The 25,252-nt window shown below is 41.5% G+C and overlaps 1 protein-coding gene across 2 annotated transcripts in view; it reads right to left on the bottom strand.

Annotated features, from left to right (window-relative positions):
• The window catches only part of LOC133387732 (lanosterol synthase-like), a 39,394-nt gene extending 14,929 nt beyond the window's left edge, over positions 1-24,465 (bottom strand). Inside the window, exons 1-12 of one of the 2 annotated variants that reach the window (XM_061633123.1) lie at positions 24,402-24,465; positions 22,668-22,836; positions 20,902-21,040; positions 17,349-17,457; positions 15,505-15,626; positions 13,696-13,792; positions 10,237-10,372; positions 9,238-9,346; positions 5,298-5,416; positions 4,917-5,014; positions 3,115-3,142; positions 127-180 (exon numbers count right to left, since the gene is read on the bottom strand). In XM_061633123.1, coding sequence (XP_061489107.1) covers positions 127-180; positions 3,115-3,142; positions 4,917-5,014; positions 5,298-5,416; positions 9,238-9,346; positions 10,237-10,372; positions 13,696-13,792; positions 15,505-15,626; positions 17,349-17,457; positions 20,902-21,040; positions 22,668-22,836; positions 24,402-24,451 — 1,230 coding nt within the window. In that variant the 5' untranslated portion in view covers positions 24,452-24,465. Of the gene's footprint in view, positions 1-126; positions 181-3,114; positions 3,143-4,916; positions 5,015-5,297; positions 5,417-9,237; positions 9,347-10,236; positions 10,373-13,695; positions 13,793-15,504; positions 15,627-17,348; positions 17,458-20,901; positions 21,041-22,667; positions 22,837-23,606; positions 23,787-24,401 lie in introns of those variants that run through there. The other variant, XM_061633124.1, reaches the window with a different exon arrangement.
• Between the last annotated feature and the right edge of the window lie 787 nt (positions 24,466-25,252).

Below are 25,252 nucleotides of genomic sequence, written 5' to 3'. Positions count from 1 at the left end.
CTTTGGTTGAATCACGCACACACCATCTACATGCCAATTTATTCTTCTAAATTATATGTGTAAATAGACCAGGGGACTTATCATGGAGAAAACAAAATGAGAAGAGATGACAATAGAAAAAGATACCTCCAAGAAACCTTGAACAGTGAATGATGCGTCCCAGGTCTGCGATCCCATGACCTGATTGATATAAGGAAAACCAGGCTTTTATCAGCTGGAGCAGAGGTGTAGCCCCTCACAGTTCTAGCTGTCTGAGTTGCATTTGAATTTCCAGGTGGCCCCTTTGATTTATTAGTGACTAAGGGTCTCACCTCCACCTCCGGCTCCCTTTCATCCTCCCATTCCATCAGACTTCTCATCAGAGTCCCACATATCTCCATCCCAGGTTTCTGGATCCCGCTCCCGGGATGTGATAAGGGCTCAAACTTTATGCGGGCTAGGTATGCACTGCCACGTCCTTGCCTGTTTTTCATGTTTCAGTTTAGCAAACCAAACAGCCATTACTGCAGCTCTCTTTTCAGCCTTCTCCCTCCTCCCCTGGGCAGCCTCCAATGCTCCCCTCAGGACAGTTGGCTGTTCCTTGAGTGCAGCAACCTCCTCATTTTGCTGTTGAACCCTTGGCTGAATGGCTTCCAAATTTCCCCATGTTGTGCGTAGAGCAGTAAGGACCCATCCTATTCCTGCCACTGCTTTCCACTCGCACTTCTCCCCCACTCCAAATGCCTGCAAACACAGCACTGGGGGTAGGGCCTCCATGCCCAGCCACCTCAGCCTCCCAATCAACAGGTGGGATCGACCTGTTTAACATTTGAGCCCCCAGAGCTCAGGCCACCCTGGCATCTGACTCTGGCCAATTTCTCACTCAATATCTCCCCCCCCCCACTTGAGTGCTCATTGCCTCTGGAATCCCTTGAATTTTCTTGCCTGTTGGAAAAACACCCCAAAGAATCCTAGGAAGTGTAGTTTGTGAAGGGTGCCGAGAGTTGTTAGGAGACTCCTATTTCCCTGACAGGGCTCCAGTGGCCAGAGTGGTTTAACAGTCAGCCCCTCTTCTGGGGATTGTAGCTCTGTGAGGGGAATAGGGCATCTCCTATCAACTCTAAATATACTTCACAAACTACAGTTCCCAGGATTTTTTGGAGGAAGCCATGACTGTCTAAAGGAAAATAAAGATCTGGTGTGGCTGGAACAGCTTTGGTTTAAATGTGGGTGGGAGGCTACATGCGCCTGCTGTAGAATAAAAAGGTGGGGAAAACCCTGAAAAACAGTGATACTGGTCACAATGTTTTCCTCTGGCAAAGGAAGGGGATCCCAGGGCCCACCCACCCAATCTCCTCCCCTCCCTCACCCCTCCCCGTTCTTCTCTACCCCTACTCTTCCTGCCCTTCTCTCCCCCTTTCCCAGATCAGTTTCCTCTTTCCTAAGCATGACTGTACAGGAGTAAATCCCACTGAATTAATAAAGCATGCAAATGATCCAACCTGCCCTCTCCTCCTTCTCCCTCCTAACCCCTCCCTTCTGCCCCTTCCCTCCCACTTCCTTCACCCCTCCCTTCCCCTCCCCATCCCCTTCCTATCTCCTCCTCCCTCCCTCCCTCTCCTGCCCCCTCTTCCATGGTTAGTTTTGCCTATTCTAAGTGTGATTGCATGGGAGTAAATCCCATTGAACTCAATAAGCATGCAAATTATCAGACCTGCCTTTCCCCTCCCCTCTCTCCTTCCCCTCCCTTCCTCTCCTTCCCTTCTTCCTCCACTCCTCTCTTCCTTCTTTCTCCTCCCCTGCCCACTCCAGTCCTCCCTCCTTCTCCTCCTCATCCTCCAGGGTTAGTTTCACCTATACTAAGCATGATTGCAGGGGAGTAAATCCCACTGAACTCAATAAGCATGCAAATGATCAATCCATTCTCAGCAAACTTGCGCAGGATCCCATTTCTTAGCTCCTGGATTAAAAAGCAGAGAAATTCACTAACAGGCAAAAAGCCTTGCAGTTTAACAATGTAGCCAACAGATATTTCTATCAAACTTTTAAAAAGCAGGAAATTGGGCAGCTATAGTGAATGCACCAGGGGATACTGAGATACTGTACTGCCCTACAAATTTGTAAAAATGCAAACACAATGTATTTTACCTCCCACTGTTTTATCTTGTGCAAACTGAGACGCTCCTCATGTCCATTGGACACTATTCTGCAGCATAGGTACTGTCATTATTCCACAATTGGTTTTGGAGGTTTTTTTAGTGTAAATTATGCAAAGTGTTGCTGTACTTCACATATTCACAGAAACAGAAGGAGAAGGAAAAGATTTACTATATCACTAAAATTGCAAAGTAAATCAAACATATTTAAAGTGACTATTTGAACTATATCAACTGTCTTAATATTGTTGCTTCCTCCCTGCTAAAATAAGATCAGCGCAGCCCAAGTCTTGTTGCTGTTATTTGGGCTGATTGCAGGTATTGCCACCACTCACCAGAGGCTCAGAGGCACGTTACCAAATTCTTCCAAGCTACACAGCAAGTGGATTGGACTGTGAAAGACCAACCAAACTGTGTTTGCATTTTTACAAATTTGTGGGGCAGTACAATATATGAAAGAGGAGGTCAGGTCTCCGCTGTCCTGGTGCACCCACTATAGCTGCCCAATTTCCCTGCTTTTTAAAGTTTGATAGAAATATCTGTTGGGTGTAGGTGTGTTCTTAAACTGCAAGGCTTTTTTGCCTATTAGTGAACTGAATTATCTCTGTCATTTTGACGCCAATGTTTGCTGTGCTTTCTCTCTCTCTGCACTCATCATAATATATATCTCCAACTGCAAATAACTATGCATATGCATGGACATATTCATGAAAGCTTTTGCCCCAAGAAATGTGTACACCTTTTAAAAATATGCCACCTGAGCCTGTGCTGTTTTATAACTTACCTCCTAACCCTAATCTTGGGGCCAAGCTACACATTATGCAGGAGATCCATGACTGGATCTCCTGATCATTTGATTTTTACTTAAAAGCATCTGTTGCTGTCAGATAGCCAGGAGGCAACTGGGCTCTTTAGCCATCAAAACAATGCGGATTGAAGGCCATAGCAATTCCCAACTTCTGGGTCCACACTACTTTACCTTCATTAGCATACCATCTTGTCCAAGCCTGCATGGATATAAAAAGGAGAGATTATAGCAGATGCAAGACCATGTAGCTCCCTAACATCCTTACATAATGGGAGAGCAAGGTTTGACAATACTAGCATGTAGAGATGGAAATATCTGACAATTTCAGTTCTCTGATTCTCATTTTTCCAATCTTAAATTCAGTGATCCACATTTCTGTAGCAATTTGCAGTTTTTCTTCAATCTTCATTATTTATTTATTTATTGTATTTGTATACCGCCCCATAGCCGAAGCTCCAGCATTTTAGAACAAATTTCCCCTAATAAAAACATTTTTTGTAGGGAGTTTTGACTAATGTAGACATTTTTTGCAAGCCATTTCTTGTCATAACATATTTTTACTTGTTATATATTCATTTTATGCATACTTTCCCCTAATATATGCATTCTTGTAAACATTAGCTGGCAAAATGCATTGCAAAAATCAAATAAGTTCGAATTTTGAAGAATGGCTGGGTTTTGGTATTCATATTGTTTTGGAAAGTGTGAATTTCATAAATTTGGCTTGAAATGCAAACTGAATCAAAATTCTCTTCCACCCCACTACCATGAAGGAGTTTTAAGAAGAGTAACCTTGCTTTTGTGACCAGAAGACCCTTCTCCTCTCTCTCATTAGATGAGAAAGTGTCTTAATGGTGTTCATATTGTGCAGCTGAAGGGATTACTTAAAAAAAGGAGTCAAACAAATCTACATTTTCAAGACACTGTCTATTCTGGCAAAGCTGAAGGGAATGGAATATACACATTCTTATGCCTCAAGAACACTTCACGTGGGAGCATTTGGGATGCAGCAAGAGATATTTGCCATGAATCTGGCAGACAATGGGAAAGATTGGAACCCAACGTCACGAGTGAATAATGTGAAATGGTCCTTAGATGCTACTGCAAGATAATCCATGCAAAGTATAGACACAAGAGCTCAAGCATCAACAATTCCAACTGAAGATGTAAGAATATTAACGATCTCAAAGGAATCAATTCTTTCTGCAACCTGGGCGAGGGGGAAGAACCTTGCAGCTAGCAAGTCAAGCCCATAACTATATATCAGGCCAAGCTTGTGTTGCGTGTGTGCGTGTGTAGATCATACAGGGATGGAATCCAAGAGCCGTTTAGAACAGGAATAAGATAGGCCAGGCAAGTTTCTTGTAAGAGTCTTTACTAGGCAAAGACATTAGACACAGCTCTCTCCATTGACATTTCGTCCCCCACACTGAGTTCCTGCAAGTTTCCCACCTTATCACACTTCCAGTCAGCCACTGACCTTGAATGTCTGGCACTCTGTTCTCACAGCTTAACCCTTCTGCTTCATGTTTCTCTCTCTCTGCTAAAAAACCTTGTCTGTGAGTCTCACAGCCTGCGTCACTGACCAACAGCCCCCACCTGAGACTTACAGACTACAAAACTTCATGTTACAATTATTACATTTCTACAACATTAACTTTTCATTACATACATTATATGTGGAATATAACTAGCATTGTGCTATACTTTGTTGAATTATTGCCAGAAAGCTAATTAAATTTGTTTGTTATGTGTGGGATATTACTCTCTTTAACCCAAAAACTGAACATATCAGATTACAGATTTGGGCCTCCTGTGATTTTGGGGTAAATTCAGATTTAAGATTTCTCAATAATGATTTATCTGTCTATTTAGGATTGGTTCAGATAGATTCAAGATTACAAAATTGCACTTTTGCAAGACCATATTTAGGACTCTACAAAGCTGGGTTTGAATAAATTCGCCAACCTTACCAAAGGTAGTCATAGATTCTGGAGATATGCTCTTGAAGGGCTGGAGAATTGGCTCCGTCAACATACCAGCATATTATCACATGAAATGATTTACAGATCTACAGGACAAAGGAGAAAACTCTTACAGTTAGGAATTTCCCTCTACAAAACCCTCCATTCTTAACACACACATCTGCCATGGCTACGTCTCTGCCTGTCACCAGCCAAACACAGAAACTCCTTCAGTGGGTAGAGCAAGCAAACCTTAAGCAGAGCTCTCAGTTTGGAAATAAACTGGGATCTGAGGTAAAGCTTCCTAAGGAGAAAGAATACATGTTATGCTATCAAAAGGAATTAGTTCCAGGTACATTTATTTCTGAGCACTATTTGCAATGGACCTACCGGGCTAGAATTGGTGTAGTTTGAGAATATGTCATCAGCCTTGATTTGTTCTTGCATTTCTGCTATGGCTTTCTTTCTGAGACTGGTAAAATGGTATCTCTCATACCAATTGAATGTTGCTGCAGAAGGAATCAGAGAAACACTCTAGAAAAATAGCAATCACGTTAATGGTGTTCATTGTGTGTTTTAGGCTGCAATCCTATATGCAATTACCTGGAAGTAAGGCCCACTGAATTCAATGGAGCTTACCTCTGAACAAACATTTGGCTCAAAACAGAAGGAGAATTTTAGTCCCCACAATTTCAGAGGAAATTTTACAAAAGGAACAGGGGGGTGAATGAGGGTCTTACCACTGATGGTTGTCAGTGGTTGTGGTTATTTTGTTGTTGTTTTTTCTTTTACTATTTTAAAAGTGAGTTCTTTTCAGAGTTGCCAGCTGATTGCCATAATTTCCTTTTCCTCAGAATTCCAAAGACATAACATCATTCCAAGAAATTCAGGGGAAGTTGGGAAGAGCAGCTGCCATACACAAATTGTGCCCACCATGGTGGCTGCATTTTTACGACAAGCACCATTTTCCCCAGAATTTAGGACATTTTGGGTAGATGAAAATGGTGGCTGCCAGCCAGTGGCTGCCAAAAAAACACTGTTTAACTTTAAATACTTAAAGGGGAAAAAAAGGATATTTTACTACAATTAAAGAAAAAACCAAAGGGCCTTGCCTACCATCAGTTGTAATTCCCCACCTCCACAAATGTTTTACAGATCCCGTCCCCCAAATCTCCCTCCCCTCAAAAGCCCTGGGCTCCTGGGAGGAAGGGTGGGATAGAAATTTTATTATTCTTATTATTCACAACAACAACAACAAAGGGAGTGCCAAAATATTCTCCCTCCCCCACCTGAAACCCAAACTTCCCTCTTTTGGATCAGGAAATTGCATCTAGAGAGAGTGAAACAGTTTTAACTCACTGGAAAGACTGCCATTGCTGCTGGCTGCCACTAATTGTAAGCTTCCCATTTCCATGAACCTTTTGCAGATTTTACTTACACACAGACACAGAGAGAGTCAGCAAAATGCCGCTCCTCCAAATTTGCAATCTATGAGCAGAGCAGCAAATTGGGGTGGATTTTTTAATTAAGCACTATAAAACTGTTTCTCTGTCTTCCCACTAGTTCTCATATTTATTAAATGTATTTATTTATTAGATTTATATCCCACTCTTCCTCCCAGTAAGAGCCCAGGGCGGCAAACAAAAGCGGTAAAAACACTCTAAAACATCATAAAAACAGACTTTAAAACATATTACAAAACATCTTTAAAAACATATTTAAAAAACTACCTTTTAAAACATCTTTTTAAAAAAAGCTTTAAAAGCATCTTAAAAGCAATTCCAATATGTGATACATTCTACAGACTAATAAGCAGGGTTTCGAGAAACCATTCCACTGACCCACCCAAAAAATGAACTGGCATCCTGCATTTGACTGTGGAATGTGAATGACCAAGTTAAAGTTCAGCATAGTTTAAATTGGCTTGATTCAGCAAGCGCAAGGAGAACAGTGAACTACTGTACTGAAGGTGTTTAAAAGTAGCCTTTGAAACTGAAGTTGGTGAATCGTCTGAACTACTTTTTAGAAGAAAAAGAAAAATTGTTGAGTAATTGATTATTCCATGCTAAATAATTTTTCATTTAAAGTAGACATAACAAAATGTATTAATGAACTTGATGTTCCTGTACCCAGAATCTCAGGTGAGAAGAGAAGGGGATTCTGTCACTTTCTTCCTCCTGCCATTCTTCTTGCCCTTTGTTCCCAAGTGACAACTGGATGGCTATTCAGCCTTCCTGTGAAGACTTATGCATAATGGATTGTCTAATTGTTCTGGCCTGCTGACCTATGTACATGATATTTCCACCAAGAGGTGACTGAGCCCTTTTTTCAGCTGGTAACAGCGGTGATGAAAAATGAAGTCCCCTTCCTCTGCCATCCTCTGCCACCTGTTCTCCTAATACAAGCCACCAGCTGCAGTGTTTTCCTTATAGCTAGCTAAAAGCTTAGTCCAGCGGTCCCCAACCTTTTTGGACCAGCGGGCACATTTTGAATTTTGAGAAAATGCTGTGGGCACCAGTTACTAAATGGCTGGTGGGTGTGTGTCATAAAACAAATAACACAACATTACAGAGTACAGTTATTGCTGCTCCCCTCACCCTCACCCAGACAATTTTGGGATTGCCAAGGAAGCCAGCTGTGTCCTGCTGGTCCTGATTGTAGAGATCACGCAATACTGATTTCTCTTTCTCATGCACAATGCTTTTTTAACAATGTTAATATTTTGTTATTTAAATTTTTGTACACTGTATTCTTTTCTGATGTGTATTTTGTATTTGTGTTTATTTTTTGTGAGCCGCCTTGAGGGTCTTTTGGCCAAAAGGCGGCATAGAAATAAACCATAACATAACACACATTCAAGGTCAGAGGTGAAGAATTTTTAGGATACTGAGAAAAACATCTTAGGGCAAAACTAGACCTATGCTTAAGACATCAGGCCAGGACCTCTGAGAGGTAGGTGCAGGGGGTACTGATGTACTGGATGAATAGCCAGCAAGGCCCTGAGATTCTGAGTCTGTCTTTTTTTTTTAAAGTAAGTATCTAGCCCTCTTAGAAAGTTATGAAGCAAAATGTGCATACCCCTTTATTTTGGGGGCTCCATTGTACCTGCTAAGGGGGGCACCAATTTGCTTATCATGCAATTCATATGCAAATTTGTGTCCTCTTTTGTGAGTGGGTCAGAGGGCCGAATCTGCATACAGTGTACTGAGCCCAGAAAATCCTGTTGGCATCCTTGCGTCAGGCAGCTATATGTCTCGTTTTACTTCAGTTACAAGGGCAGGGGATCATGACGTACACTGTGAAGACAGTTTGCGCATGTGTGCATGTGGGGAATCTCCATTCTGATCTCAATGGGGAAGTGAAAAGATGGCTCCCCTTCCCATGCGCTGTCTTCACAGTGAGATTCAGAATTCCCTGCTCCTGTAATTAGTTAAAGAAAAACGAGATATATAGCTGCCTGCTATTTACTCAATCACACCTCTGTTTTGGCCCTCAGTCAAGGAACATTAATTATCATTGGTCAAGTCCTTGACTACCCATTAGTCTCACAGACAAAATCCTAGTGATGTTTACTATGAATGGCTCCAAAACAACAAAACCCATAACACCATGGTCAGCAACAGCATGTGTATATGACATGGTTCAGGCCTCTTGCTCACAAAGCAAGGTTCTTATTTGTATTTGCTACAAACATTTATTCTGCGAGTTGATTCTTTTCTTCCTGCTAACTCATTGGGTGATAATAGGAAACTTGAAAATGTGTATGTTTCTGTGGATATATGCTATAACGCACACAACTGCAAAATAATGGAGTAACAGATAATTCAGTGTATTAAAGAAAACAGCAAAAGGGAGAAATTAACAGAGATTATGCTGAATATACTATAATATAGTAGTTCAGATAACAATGGACTAATAATCACACATTCTCTTAGTCACACTGATACAAAGTGCATACAAAAACTGGGGATAAATAACAGAATACTGTATGCAGAAGTAGAGATGACAGGATTCCGGTCAAGTCCTGTTTCATAGGATCTTCTTCATGTAAAATCCAACTTCTTAACTTAATCTCATTAACTCTGAAAACACATTCCCCGTAGGAGGGTGCTATACTACTGCTACCTTGGTTGTGTGTCTGTGGATATATGCTCATGTCAAAGGCATGCAAAACATCCATGTCTTCTTCCTAGACAATGCATTCTCTGATTAAAATTGTTTACAAATACCACCAGAAATCTCTTCCTGTCTATATCATCTAAACCCTCGGAAGCCTACATTGAAGGCCTGAACTCCTGAAATAAGATGAGCCATTTCCAACACCATTTACCATAAGCAGCATCCAGCATCCAGCTGTGTGGAGCTTGCAAATCGGTTTCGGCAACATTGTTCCTATGGGCTGGCCAATCAATGCTAGAGAAGTCCTCCACATAAATTTCCTAGATAGAAAGCATGAAGCGAAATGACTTTCATAGTAAATAAGGAGCATGATATGGGTATACTTGACAAATGTCATATCAGATGTTTTAAAAGGAGCAAATTCATGTTGGCATGGCAAAGTCTGTTCTGTACCCCCATAATGTAACGCTTTGTGCTAAGAAGAGAATCCACTGTAGGAAATTTAAGTTCTTCACTGATTGATTTTCAGTCGTTCTGAAGAGGGGAGCAGAAAATCCCTCTCACCACCCCAAAAGAAAGGGAGAAAGAAAAAGACATCAAACCAAGAGTGTGGGAGCAGCAATATTAGAGTTGTTTGTCAGCTTTTAGGAGAAGAGGCACAGGGCTAAAGGAGCGCTCTGTGGAGCTGGAAGTACTGACACGCTAAAAGAAATTAAAATAAAAGCATGGGTGGAGAAACTTGTGTGTCAGGATGATGCCATGGGCACCATCTCCACTCCAAATTATCCCACCCAAAGCTAATTTTCCTTAGAATTGGGATGGCCAACTAGTGTGTTCCTCCTATCCCCCCAAATCTTCCCACGGCATTTTGAGACATTGCTGCTCTGCGCTTGGCATAATGCTCCTCTTTTGCCCTAATATGGAAAATGGCATGTAAGGAAGGACCTAGTATTCCCCATGCAAAGACCATAGACATGATGAGGTGGAAAACAAGTGACCCTAGGGCCTTTGGCCTAATTTCATGTGACTCTCATCCAAATGAGGGTAGCAAGGTCAGGAAAAATGGGAAAGGGGGTGGAAGACAGACAGAGAGAAAGGGATGTCCTGTGGACTTTAAATACAATCAAGCAATCCCTCATGTATATACGAGTGAGTATGATAGTCCCACTTTGCTAGAGAAGGAGGGGATGTTTGGAGAATGTTGCCTTACCTGCCTTAGACTCTGGATCAATTCATCTTCTTCCACAGTCAGGCGGGTGGCATAGCAGTAGCACATCACAAGAGTGATATGGCGGGCGTGACACCAGAAAGTGGAGGGATGGCCTGGTATCCATGTAGGGAGGAGCCTGTTTCAGAAAGAGGGTAGAAATAGGTTCATGGAAGGCAATAGCAAGAATCTTGGACATAGGGGTACAACTGAGGGCTGGTTCATGCTCACATATATGGAGGGATGAGTCCATTTCACTTTCTCCTAGTTCCTCATTTTTCCAATCTTAATTTCACTCCACTTCCACAGCAGATTTTTTGTTTTTTTAACTCCTCATGAATTCATACACATTTTCACATAAGACATGTATTTTTATACTCATATATGTATTTTTGTATCTAAGATACACATTTTTGCAAGCAAAAATGCCTTCTATGGGGCCCACAAAAGGTCTCAGCAAATATCCCCCCAAAAATCCATGAAGCATGAAAGACTGTGCTCTTCCTGCATAATTCCTGTTTGCAGAGGCTCAGACTCTCCTAGGACTCATCTACAAGATGGTTTACTATGTTTTTGGTGCTACTCACATCTCCTTTTAATTTGCATCATTCACATTACGTTACTGGCAAACAGAAGCTATGACACAGTTTTCCCTCTGTAAAGCCATTCTAACCCAATCCACTGATAATACAAAAAGGGAAGAAAAAATATATTCACTATATTCCTAGTGCTTGCAGTTGCTTTCCTTTTTCTTTTAGGTGGGTGTGTCAATTGTTCCCCTCTCCATGCCCACTATATCTTCCTCTCTTCTTTCATTTCATTTTCTGTAAGCTGACAAGCAACTTCCAGCTGCTCTCCTCTGTGCTGCTTGCCTTATACCAACTTGTGTGCAAAAGCATAACTCTGCTCAAACAAAGATTTGTATTTCAGCTGCATTGTACCAGTGAAAATACAAATAATTGCACTTCTGATTTTTTTTTAAAAAAATGGAACCAGTTGCCAGGCAACCAAATGGAGTGGAAATGTTAAATTAGAGGGCATGGTCATTAGGAAACTGCATAATTGATCCTTCCCCTCAATGTGAAAGAAAACACCATGTTTGCAGCTGGCATTCAGCCCTTACTGTGGACAGTGCAAATAGAAAATAGAGGTAAAAACAGTGTCTTTAGTTTGAAGTAATGCTTCCAGGTGGATAAGCCACTAAATTGAACATGTCCATATCCTCCCATCCATTCTGAACAGAGAAGAGGTGTCAAGAGCTTTTCTCTGCGAGTGTGGTGGTGGTGACTGTAACTGATATAAGTGTGTTTTCCTCACTTATGGGACAACTGATGGGAGGAGAACTCACCGGAACCATTTTGTCCTGTCTCTTTTCTGTTCTTTTGGATATAGCAGCGATTTTGTATTATGCCACATCCATAGCAACCATTTTGTGTTGAGCTACACCCCCATGGCAGCTATATTGTGACTGGCACCCACAGCACTTCCTCAAAATTAGAAATGTGCCCACCAGAACGTGGAACATTACTTTTTAAAAGTAATAAATTGCAGTTACAATTACATGGCCCCAAAAAGTAGTAATTACAATTGCGGTTGCTCTGAAAGTAACTGATTACTTTTTCTCAAAAGTAATCACTACAATTACATTTCAGTTACTTTTTAAAAAAAAATGCCTACAAGGTGCTGGCCTTGGCTGCTGCACATCTAAGTAGCCTCAAATAACATTAAAAATAAACACACACATACAGAGGCAGTAGAATAATTATTTTTATCCATAAAATAGCAATGGTGGTCTCTCCGCTGGTAAGGGAGGTGGGGAGGGAGGGAGACAGAGGCCACTACTCAGATCTTTGCATGTCAAACCAAGTACAACCCACCCCACTCAGCCAGCAAGCATAATCACTCTCACTTAACCACCTCCCAGACCCTGCCCTGCCACCAACTAAGGGACACTCACCCAAGACAACATTTTCTCCTGAGATGCAAAAAAGTTTAAATACTGCAAATGCAGCACAATAGCCAGAGAGAGTGGTGGAGGCCACTTTGTGTGCCAAGTGCAAACACAGTATTCACACACACACACACACACACACACACACATGTTGTCATCTTTCACCTCCACAGTTCTTTATCTCCATTCTGCTGCTGCCTCCTTCTCCTCCTTTATCCATGTTCTTGCCCTCCGGCTCCTTTTTCCCTCCACTCCATTCTTCACCACCACCATCCATTTTTTTAAACAATTGTTTTCTCCACTCCACCCCATCTCACTCTCCACCTCCTCCCTTGTCACCTCCTACTCACCCACAGAGCACGAGGGAAGAACGAGGCTGCACAGAAGCCCAATCTGAAGCACATGATTTTCATCCACAAATCAGAGGAGCAGAAGACTTCCCCTGCTTCCTCCCCAAGTAATGCCCAAAGGTAATGCTGGAAACATTACAATTACTCCTCAAAAGTAATACAATTACTCCTCGTTCTATTACAATCAAAATGTAAAGGAATTATCCACTCGTTCCTCAAAAAAGTAATGAATTCAAAGTAATTCGTTACTTCTAATGAATTGCTTCCAAGCTGTGGTGCCCACTAGTCCAAAAAGTTTAGTGACTCCTGAGTTAAAGTAACCTGATCCTAGAACATTAAAGCATTTAAAGGTTAATACCAGCACTTCAAATTGAATATGAAAATGAATAGGTAACCAGTGCAATACTGGTATAATGTGTTCCAATTACTGGGCACATAACAGCATCTCAGTGGTTGCATTTTGTAATCCCAAGCCCATCAAAAAGGCAGAGACCATGGGATCCCCAGCACCATGTTGGAGATGGCTGCACATAAGCAAGCTATTATACATACAAATACATATATTAAAAACCTCTTTTTCTCCCCATGATTGCTCCTGTCAAGAAAATATATGTGATAGACAAGAATTCACTAGTCACAGAAACCAAATGGTCTTATCATTAGTTTATCCATGTAGTTCCACATTTAGAGTAGTCATGTAATCTAGAATCCTTTGCAAGCTTCTGATGACCTCTTGCTTAAAATAGTCCTAAGATGGACACACTCTTTGTCATATCTCAGGCCTATGAGCTACAACTGGCCATTTACTCCCTGCCCTTTTTGCTCATTCAGGTGGACCATATGCCACATCCATGACATGTTTCTATTTATCAATGAGAAATAGGTACGCCAACCTTGTTCTGGACTTCCAAGCATACCTCACTCTGACGCATGTGAGTAGATATTTGTCATCTGAGTGACCTGTATGAGCAAACCTGCGAGGAATAGTTTCTGTGAAACAGACACAAGTGGTGAAAATTAACACAAGAAGTCTCCATTTCCAAGTCACTGTTATTTAGTGAAGGATTTATCCACTGAGTAATAATGCTGCAGAGACCTTTCTTTGGCGGCACATGATTGATGGTGGTGGGGGGGGAAATCAATAAACTTTAGAGCACATACCACAACTCTGGAAATGGTGAATTCATTCCCTCCCAGCTGTACAAATTCATAACAGCCAGCCAAACTTTACCCAAATGCGGAATTCCAAGAGCACCACCTGGAAAGAGAATCATCAAAATATTTTATTCAAAGATCTCATGCTGGAGACTGAAGGGAGCAAAGTCAAAGAAACCGCCCGTGAAAACCTAGATATGCTGATTGCCTTGCAAAACAATAAAGGGGCAAGGGAAATGTATTTGGAAAGACCCTCTTCTGCACAGAAACATAAGAAAGACATTTAATCCTAACTTTCTTTTGTTTTCTAGGATTGTGTCAATTATTTACAGAGAGACATATCACATGTGGTTTTTCAGCTCTCCTCTCAGCCATAGCAGACAACGTAAGTATAAGAAGTGCAATTTCATTCATATTTAACCCTGTCAAACAGTAGCTCGATGCAGGCATTATGCCCTCGTCATATGAGGGGGAGAAAGGTGCTATGCTTGCTGGCCCTGCCACCCTCCACTCATTGGAGAGCAAAGGACTACAGCAGGCAGCCTGCTGCTCCTGTGTAGGCCCCCTTTGCAATTAGAACCCTCACTGTGCAGGACTGTAAAATGCATGGGAAGCCCACACAAGCACAGCAGACTCCCTGCTGCAGACAGACCTTTGTGTGAAGGGCTGTGGGGCCAGGTGATGGGGACATGATGGGAGGGGCAGGCCCAACAAGGATGTCCCAGTTCTTCCCCTCAAACAATGGTGGTAATCGCCTGAAGGCATACTGCCTGCACGACAGGTTATTTCTTTGAATGTCACTCAGGTTGTTGGTTACAATAGTTCTACCAAATAATCCTCATTAGATATAACTGTTTTAAAATATGACAACCCAGGAAAAAATCGATGGAAGATCCAAAAAAAATGTGCCACGAACATACAAGAATATGATCTACAAGTGGAAGCATCTGCACCCCAAAGGGAAGCATAGAAGGCTGTTCCCAGTTGGAATGTGGTGCTGGGGGAAAAGGGACTACAGGAGGAGAACCATGGACACCGCTTTGAGTTCATTAGAGGAAAAGTAGGGTATAAATGTAATAAATATATCAACACAGCACCCAGGGATATCTACTTATTGAACAGGTGAGCCAAACTGTCAGCAATGACGGCTTCTGTTCTGTTTAGCAAAGGGCTAATGGAGTTCCATCAAGTCCAGTAGCAGTTGCACAACCTTCAGCTATGCTCAGTGCAATATTTCTGAATGGGTTGAATCCCCCTCCTCATTTTTTATGTACTGGAAAGTAACTACACAACTTATCCAGAGATGATCTGGGAGCTCTGCTTGTCTTCGAACCATATGCTACATGTGTGTTTTTTCAGCCTGTATTCAAACAGAGATGACCATCTCTCTTCCCCTGTGTCTTTAAATTTAAATCCATTGTGAATGTTACTGCAGTAAAGAGGGCAGGGCTTTTATTTTCCTCATGCCTAGTACTTATAATCATCAAATAATATGTTACCAAAGCATATTGTGCTTTATGGAGAGTGATAAAAGGGCAGATTCCTGCCCCCAAGAGTTCCCAACCTAAATTTTAGAGGAGGAAATAACAGAAAGAAAAAAATCATGATGGGCAATCTTCTTTCAGATGATAGGAGTGTTATCCATGTTCTAACCTATAGAGAAGTAAAAGGACCCACTAAAAAAAGAAGAAATAAGAAGAGGCAGGTGCTCCCACATAATTGTACAACATCAGGGCCTGCAGTTTCTCTTGGGCCCTACTCTCTAGCTTATGGATTGAGTCAGTCTTACCAGAGATTTCTGGTTTGATTGCTTACCTTTCTTATGGAGATTTATCCGAGCCCGCACTACATCTGGATGGTCAGGTCCAAGTCCAAGGATTCTCATAGCTATATAATTGAAGGCTGTGCCAACTACTGTTGACTGTTCCTTAAGATGGCTATCATTAAGAGAGATCAAAGAACCATCAGAAAAGAGACCAGTGTGTCTGGATGTTTAAAAATCTCTTTGATGTTTATAGTCTCCATTCTTCTGGTGCATTCCCTTCAATTCAAAAACTTCTCGGAGAATTTGCCTCACATATACCCAGCCAGGTAGTCATTAACCTGGACACTACAGAAGGCATTCTTTTGTTTTCTGTTTGCTTTAAAAAAAAAAAAAAAACGCCTTAATGAAGGATATGTAGCTCTTTGAATTCCCCCTTCCCCCACCAGCATGGGCCTGAGATCCTCTCAGCAACCCAAGTACCAGTTGATGTAATAATAATAATAATAATAATAATAATAATAATAATAATAATAATTTTAAAAAAATTAATTTATGTGTCGCCTATCTGGCCGATGGCCACTCTAGGCGACGTACATGTAGTAAAATGCAGCAGAATACAATACAATAAAATACAATATAACAATATAAATTAAGATAACAACAATACAGGGTAGGAGGCATTTCAATCATAAGAACATTAAGCTTCCCCAGAAATCCCAAAAGCCTGTTGAAAAAGCCAGGTCTTTAAGGCCTTTCGGAACATATTCAGGGAAGAGGTGTGCTGAAGATCTTGTGGGAGGGAGTTCCAGAGGGTAGGGGCCGCCACTGAAAAGGCCCTCTCTCTAGTTCCCACCAATCTAGCTAATTTGGTTGGCGGGACTGAGAGAAGGCCTTGTGTGGCCGATCTTGTCAGGCGGCATAATTGGTGGCGTTGAAGGCGCTCCTTTAGATAAACTGGGCCAAGACTGTATAGGGATTTAAAGGTTAATACCAACACCTTGAATTGGGCCCAGAAAACAACTGGAAGCCAGTGTAGATCGAACAACACTGGCGTGATGTGGTCCCGGCGACGACTGTTTGTAAGTAGTCGAGCCGCCGCATTTTGTATAAGTTGTAGTTTCCGGACCGTTTTCAAGGGTAACCCCACGTAGAGCGCATTACAGTAATCTAATCGAGAGGTGACCAGGGCGTGTACCACCAGTGGGAGCTGATGAACAGGAAGGTAGGGTTGCAGCCTACGTATGAGGTGTAGTTGATACCAAGCTGCCCGGCTCACTGCCGAAATCTGAGCCTCCATGGACAGCTTGGAATCAAGTACAACCCCGAGGCTGCGGACCTGGTCCTTCAGGGGTAAACTCACCCCATTGAACTTCAGGTCAACAGTTCCCAACCTTCTTTTGTCCCCCACGAGCAGTACTAGTCCAGACAAATAAAGCTGATCTTGTGCTGAGCCAAACCCTGAACAATTTTGCATGCAAATTAAGTGGTTCATGATAGGATTGAAGGGATACAGTTTTTGGATGGACACAACCTGGATTTACCAGACCATTCATCAATTGGAATACTTCCTACAGATGTTGCTCTTCAAAGGCAATAGCAATGTCAGAGAGTATTTCTCCATTATTGCAGCCTTCCCTCTCTCCCCATGCCCCATTTTCCCCCTATGCCACAACTGGACAGCTTCAGTACGCACTGAGCACAATTTGCATTCTGGTCATCTACCTTGGTGCCACACAGTGTGTATAGCTCATTGTCAGAAGCCAGCAGAATGCAGAAGTGATTTGAAATAGCCTCCACATGGGAACTATATCACCAGTCCAAGACAGAGATATAGAATTAGAACATCTGTCCCAGCGAAAGAGAGAGAAGCTCATGCCCTCTTTAGACTACTCACAGACCCCAGCCACCATCTGGAAGCTGTTTCGAGAGTATATAACGCAGCAACTCTTTCTTGACTTCTTCTGGCAGTAAGATCTTGGCACCATAACATGCAAATAAAAGACCTGTTTGATGAAAGAGATTATATATAATACTTGGCAATCTCAGTTTTGGTCTGATTTGCCAATAAATCGCCTGCTTTGGATATCTAAGCATAACTTGTGCTTTTGTATCCCCCCCTTTTTTTTTACTAGCTTGAAACAGAAGAAAAAGATCCAAGATTTCATTACCTAGCAAGTTCAGGCAAAAGATCATTGCATCAGCTCCTTTACTAGAAGCTATTGTTAGATAGCATTTTATTAATAGTTGCTCACTTTTTTGGCATAATTTCCACCCACACCATTGAATGCTGCATGCTGCTTACAATAAGTGATTGCCTGGAGCTGCATGCATCTCCCCCATGTGGTAAACCACTGAACTGCAGGTGGCAGCCTTCTCAGTGGAGTACTTCCAAATTGTTGGTCCATCCAGGTTTCAAGCAGGGGTGTGGGCAGAGCTTGGAAAAGTTACTTTTTTTGAACTACAACTCCCATCAGCCCAATCCAGTGGCCATGCTGGCTGGGGCTGATGGGAGTTGTAGTTCAAAAAAGTAACTTTTCCAAGCTCTGGGTGTGGGTGTTACCTGCTCCTGTCTGGAGATGCCAAAGATTGAACCCGGGACTTTCTGCATGAAGGGATGGTTGAATCTGTCAATTTCAGTTTCTTATTATTCCAGTCTTAAGTTCAGTTCACATTCTCACATTAGTTTGTGATTTTTTAAAAGTCCTCAGGAACATTCATCAGCATTTTAGTATACACACTTTTACAAAGCAATTTCCCCTAATCTTATGCATTTGTCTATATTATTTTCATTAATATATGCATTTATAAACACACCTTACCCTAGTATAAGCATTTTTGTACACCTTATTTGGCTGGAGAACTGCATTGCAAAATTTGGAGACGTGCGAATTTTGAAGGATAGCTTTGTTTCAGTTCTTGTATTGTTTTGGAAAGTGCAAATAAGGTAGGTTCATCTTTAAATGAAAACTGAATCAAATTTCTGTCCCATCCCTCTTGGTACACAGGTCACATGTGGCAACCATGTCTTCCTCATACAGCTCTCTGTCATTGTGCCAGCAATGGCCCGAATCATGCCCAATGGATTATCCCTCTGTTTGGAACATACCAAAGAGGTATTTTTCTTTGTAAGAAAGGCTGGACCTATTTTTCTTTAACATGGGGAAATGTTTTTTTTTAAAAAAAGATGAAAATTTAACCGTAAGCAATTCCGAGAGGAAGACTGTTCCAGGAAGGTGACCAAAGGCAGGCTGGACGTGTGCAAAGAAGATACACATCTTTGCTTACTCAAGAAGAGGAAAACTAGTTTAGCAGAGGCAAGGTTAAATCCCTCCAGTAATTATTTAGAACAAAGAATCCTGAGGCACCAAAACAAGAACAACCCACAGGTTTTTATAGCATGGGGTTTCATAGGCAAAATGCTACTTTTTTTGCCCATTTTATTGTAACTTAACTATCTGTTTTATCTCATATAAGCTATTCCAAGCTACAAAAAGGCAGCTATAAACATTTTAAATAGAAATCAAATATAACAAAATAAGCTACACAAATGCATGGAACGTATTATTCTTTTTGTTAAAGAAAACTGGTGGTTTTCCCAGCTACTTTGGGAGGGGTGATTGAGAAGTGGCATCACGTGGAAGGGCATTTAAACTCTTTCCAGCTTGGATTGCTCTGCTCCAAATCTCCCACTGAGGGTGATTTCAGCTGCATACACGCCATATGTTTATAGCACATTTAAACCATATTGCTTCCCCCAAAGAATCTTGGGAACTGTAGCTTACCCTTCATAAAGCAACAGTCCCCAGGATTCTTTGGGGAAAGTTGTGTGCTTTAAATGTATGGTCTGTTCGGTCTCTTTGAGTGAGGGGAATAGTAGAAGGAGAAACGGTTAAGGGTCTCCATTTCTTTTATGCTTTCAATGGTCCTGTCCGAAAGTGCCTTTTAAAACAAAAACAGACACCACCGAGTTACAGTTACACACATTTGAGTATAATGTGTTGTTTGGCCATCAAATGCATTGTACAGGTATCTAATAAGGTGTCTCTTGTTCAAGTGACAATAAGTTACATCCTGATTCTATATATGTTCACACAGAAGTTCCACTTCATTCAATGGGGCTTACCCCTAAGTCAGTGGGCACAAGATTGTAGCTTTAAGGTGTGTACAGATGTGAGCCTACTATGGAAATGTACCATCTTCTTCTGGATCAAGAAAACAGGAGATCATTTCAGCATGTTAGCAGCAGAAGCTAGCTGGTGCATGGTTCTGGCTGATTGGTACTGGGATACTATAAAACCACCTCTCGTTGCCTCCCCTTCTCTCCCTGTCTCAGGAAGTTTTTCAGCTATTTTTTAAAAAGATTGTGCTTTTCTCTTCTTTTTTAAAAAATGGACAACATATTTAATACAATTGAATAAACATAAATTTAGCACTTTCACTTTTCTTTTCTTTTAAAAAGGCAGGCAGCCTACCTGAAGCATGGAACAGAGAGTCAAGAAAATAAACTGAACTAATATTTGATTAATATATTTGTCAGTTGCATTCTGAACATAGGAAGAGCTAGGCTTGCCCCATGGGGAAAAATGCACATTACATTAAAAATACAGTAATGGGAGGGAGGTGTTGCAGCACATATGTATGTATACATATATACATGCCCTTGGTTGTCTTTAAGATGCCATATGTGGGGTCTCCTTGTCCTAAAAGCTACTGGAAAATTCTGGCTTCATTGGAAAGAGACATAGCTCAGTTGTATCCCATGCTTTGGATGCAGAAAGTCCTGAGTTCAGTCCCTGGCACCTCTAAGAAGAGCTGGGGAAGATCCCTGACTGAAACCATGGAGAGTCACCACCAGTTCAGTGTTGACACTAGTGAAATGGAAATGGACTGCCTTCAAGTTCATCCTGACTTATGTTACCCTATGAATAGGGTTTTCATGGTAAGCAGTATTCAGAGGGGGTTTACCATTGCCACCCTCTGAGGCTAGTCCTCCCCAGCTGGCTAGGGCCTGCTCAGCTTGCCACAGCTGCACAAGCCAGCCCCTTCTTTGTCCACAACTGCCAGCTGGGGGGCAGCTGGGCTCCTTGGGACTATGCAGCTTGCCCACGGCTGCACAGGTGGCAGGGCACATAACCCCTGAGCCATTCACTGTGGGGGTGATCTTTAGCTGGCCCTTGACACCCAGGAGACCCGAGCGGGGATTTGAACTCACAGACTCTGTACTCCCAGCCAGGCTCTCCTCCCCATTGTGCTATACCAGCTGTATGACTAGTGAAATAGATGGACCAATAGTGTACGGCAGTTTCCTATGTTACTATGATAGAAACAGCTCTGTACTTTAAGAGGCTTTGCTTAGTCTATCTAGTAAAAAGAGAAATAAATTTGTGGCACAGGATGTGTCTTAGGCAGTTCACTGACATGTGGTGAATCTGTTATGGTCACTGTACCTGGTGCAAGGGAGAGGACCCCAGAGCACTCCATGGGCCAGTGGCCATCTTCAGCTTGCAGGCCAGAGAAGAATGGAATCGCTTTCCATAGTGCTTCCTGGGCTGTGCTGGCTTTGGGTACGTCTGGAAAGAATTTACTCTGTAAAGCAAAATGCAAAAAGTAAGGGAAATGTACAAAAACTAAAGAGAGTGTCTACAAGCCAAATGTTGCATTATGTTAAATGCAGTTTTATATTTTATGAAACTGGGTTAAAAACACACACACACAAAATAGCAGGGGAGGGTAATCAGGATTGGGACTGTGGCAGGTGGGGAGGTGACCAACCAGATGCCCATGAGAAGCTAGCAAGCAGGATCTGAATACAACAACACTCTCCTCTCCTGCAGTTTCCAGCTATCTAGACTATTAGGATATATGGGACCAGAAGATTATATAAGCCAACCTCCTTTCCAGTGGTAAGGACACTCACTCAGCAAACCGCTGCAGATCAGCTCACACAGCACTCCAGGCAACAGTATCCCACAAGTACAGAGCAGGCACCACACAGAAAATGATAATCAAGCAAATGTTTTGAAATGCTGACTACATGTGAGGCATACCACATTTTGCCAGGGAGGTAGGATGACCACCTACACAGTGCCAAAAAAGAGGAAATGCACTACCAAAGAAAGTCACAAATGTTGAAAATTTCCACATGCAAATTTATATGTATAAATATAAAATTAGAAATAATTCCTATAATTACAATACAGTAATAAATCAGTTAACAAAGATGATGCGTTCCTGGGCATTATTTGTCTAACAGAAACTTTGGTACCAGAGGTAGAAATAACATGGAAAGAATAGGGATAGATGGTGGGGGCAGCTTCAACAGGGGCATTAAAGGGTGCCTACCGGGCACCTCCTCCTCCTCTTTCTCTGAATTTTATTGGAGCCTTCCCTCCCCAGTCCTGAGAGAAAGCAAGAGATCTCTTTAATGCAAAGCAAAGGCATAGGCTTGTCACTTTCACCCTAGAAAAGCAAAGGCACAGGCTTCTCAGATTATTATTGATAGCAAAGTCTGCCATCCAGGTGCTTTTGATGGGCAAGGTTAAGGTCCCTGTTCTCCCTTCTTATGGTTCTTTATCTTTAACTGGACTTGGACTGGACTTTACCCTTTAAATAATGGACACTTTCAAATAGCGGAGCGTCTGCTTGTCAGCTCTTCAGATAGAGCTGATCGCCTCACTACATGACTCTCTATGGGGAGGAGGACACTGGGTAATCCTGACCATTAACAAAAGCCATCCTAAAGGAAAATGGAGTGCATCTCCATGCTGTGCAACAACTTGTCCGTCTTGACATTCTTCCTGTGCAAGAACTGGGATGGTGAGACCCGAGATCACATTCAAGGACCAGAAACACCTTTCTGACCACAATGGGCCACAACTGGTAAAGAGCTGTAGCTCAGCAGCAGAGCATCTGCTTTGCAGACACAAGGCACCAGGTTCACTCCCCAGCTTCTCTAGGAAGCGGGAAACTATGAAACCTGAGAGAGAGAGCTGCTGGCAGTCATTGTAGACAATACTGAGCAAGATGGACCGATATTAGTATAAGGCAGCTTCCTATGTTCCTAAATGAGGTATCATAAGATGAAAATCCAAAAGAACAATGACCCAGCATTTGGGGAACTGCAGCCAGACAAGGCCAAGTCAGCAGTACTCATGCCCTGCGCTCTCTTTGTGGACTTTATTAGTGTTGTGCCTACAGATCATAAACCACTTACAGTGTCCAACCCTAAAGTGTAAGCCTCGATTGCATTCTGTTCACGGGCACATTCTTCATTGTCTGCCACGTAGTACCATCCCTGCCGTCCTTCCACGGTGCTTAATCGCCAGCGGGTAAGATCAGTCTTGGGTTCTATTTCATGTGCGCCTTTTCTTCTCCGCAGATATCTGCCAGAGAGCATAGAGAAAAAAAAGTTCAAAATATGCTGGCAGATGTTCAATTTGTTGTCCTGGCAGAGGAAGTTATTATTCTGAAACCCATTTAGAGGTCCTTCAGTCTTCAGACAAAAACTAAATAAAATGGTAGCAAAATTTCCACGTTCCCTGTACATGCCTGTACACAAGAAGAAGCTAAATGACAGTCAGATTTGAATTAACTATTTCTCAAGGCGAAACACTTTTATATTTCTATCATTTTTGCTTGTGTGTTTTCTCAGCTGCAAAATATCCCCAATCTGATATTCCCATGCAGTTGCCATAATACAAAAATGTTCAATGATACATATTGGATCTGAAATCTATTCTGTTTTTTAAATGTTTTTACTGAAAAAAATCACAATATATATTATAATCTCTCTCCCCCTTCCCCACCACCTCAATGTATTGAGAGTTGAATGAATGAATAACTTTATTACGGTCATAGACCAGCATAGTGTTGAGAGTTTAGCTTAACTTTTGTTTATCCCCTTCAGTTATTCATCTGTGTTTATTACGCTTAACATGACATCATCAACAGTCATGTTCTTTTGAGTTTCAAACTGACTGTTAGTTATTATAGCTAAACTCTCAATACATTGAGGTGCTGGGCAGGGAACCAGTCTCATAATAAAGCCTACTTAATCAGTATGGATGAATTTAACAAAGAGTCTGGCACATTTTATTATTATTTTATTTAATCTTCTCCTAATCATAGTATATAAATTGTACACTGTACTTACGTCCCATCAGACATCTCTTTTGAATGATGTTTAGTAACCCTCAACTGAGAGATGTGTGCACAAGACTGCCTCAGATAGTTCCGTTTATATTTTAGATGGTACAAGACAACCACACAGGACGCTGAAAGGGGATCTTGGACACTGTCTTGAGTTCCTGCCTCTGAAGGTCACAACTCCTTAAATACTCAGGCTACCATCCAATAAAAAAACAACCTGAAGATTGTATAAAGACTGGCCTAGCCAATCACAGCAAGAATAATCTTAAAGGGTGGGGTTAAGAGTGTGAATGGAATCAATGAAAGCCACTCCCACAACAACAGATTGAAGATAAAAATCTATCATGATTAAAATAGCTTTCCAAATAGATGTGTATTTAGGTCTCTTCAAGGTTGATTGCTTAGGTGTACAATCTGAACCATCTGCTGTAATGCCCTATGAATGCTAAGAAAAGGAATTCTACAATCTGAAATGGTTTCTGAAATTGCTGAAAAAATAGAATGTTAGTATGATGTACTAGACAAAGAAAGCACCCCAAACCAGACATGAATAAATATATTCAACCACAGACAAAATCGTCCACTTTTAATTGTACTGCAGCAATAACACCATCTTAACAACGTAGCCCAGTACACAGGGAAAAAACAGTTATTTTGACATTCACAAGAGCATTTATCATTCTCAACTATTTGTAACACACCTGAGAGATTACACTTGTTTACCTCTTTTAATGTTTAGCACACCCAATCACAAAGAATATCACTATATTGAAGCCTACCCATAAAATAGTTAACTCACTGTAACTCCAAAATTTGATAGATGCTAATACATTCTACCATCTTCTCCATTGTCACTATTAAATGCCAGGTGAGGGTCAGAAAAGCAAGTCCTACAATAGTAAGGAAGCCACTAAAACCACTTCTCTGTGTCAATGTGATGTCTTAATTTGACATACAGATGATGTCATTAACAGGATGGTCTCAGGGCAATCTGACATGCATATTTTCCAAAATGGAGATGGGAGTGAACGGTGGGAATGAATTGTACCATGTGCAGAAATTGTGAGAGTGTCTCTTTTGTAGTGCTTACATTTTTCTGTAAACCACTAAGTACTTCCTTCTTTGCAGACCAGGAGCATGTATTTATCTGTATTTCAAAACCTGGCTGTATTCTAGGAGAGTGCAAGGTTAACAGAAAAATCTGGGAAATCTGGCCCAGTAGCAAACAAGAATAACAGGTTACTTTATCCCTTGCTCCATTGCCAGATCAAATTGCATTTGTACTGCAAAAGGACACTGCAGAAGGTAAGCATGCAAGATTTTTTTTTCAAATTACTCAGTTCCCTACCTTGCATACTATTTATTTATTTTATTAAACTTGTAAATCCTTCTACTAATGCTGTTAGATGTCAGTGGTTAAAAAAATATTTCTGGTAAAATTTCTATCCTATAGGTGGTCCAGAGTAAGCAGCTAACAAATATCATCATCATCATCCTTTATTGCTAGTCAATAGACCGTAGCAGGAACAAACAAAGTACAAATATACAGCACATACAATTAACAGACTATACACTGACTTCCAGAACCGCTTACATACTTTAGCTTGTAATACTTGTGTAATAACTAGCTATAAGCCGTAAATCGTCCGG

The sequence above is a fragment of the Rhineura floridana genome, chromosome 6, assembly GCF_030035675.1.
Source record: "Rhineura floridana isolate rRhiFlo1 chromosome 6, rRhiFlo1.hap2, whole genome shotgun sequence".
Classification (NCBI taxonomy): Eukaryota; Metazoa; Chordata; class Lepidosauria; order Squamata; family Rhineuridae; genus Rhineura; species Rhineura floridana.
The sequence above is the reverse complement of the archived record's forward strand: the minus strand, read 5'-3'. Positions and strand labels throughout refer to the sequence as shown.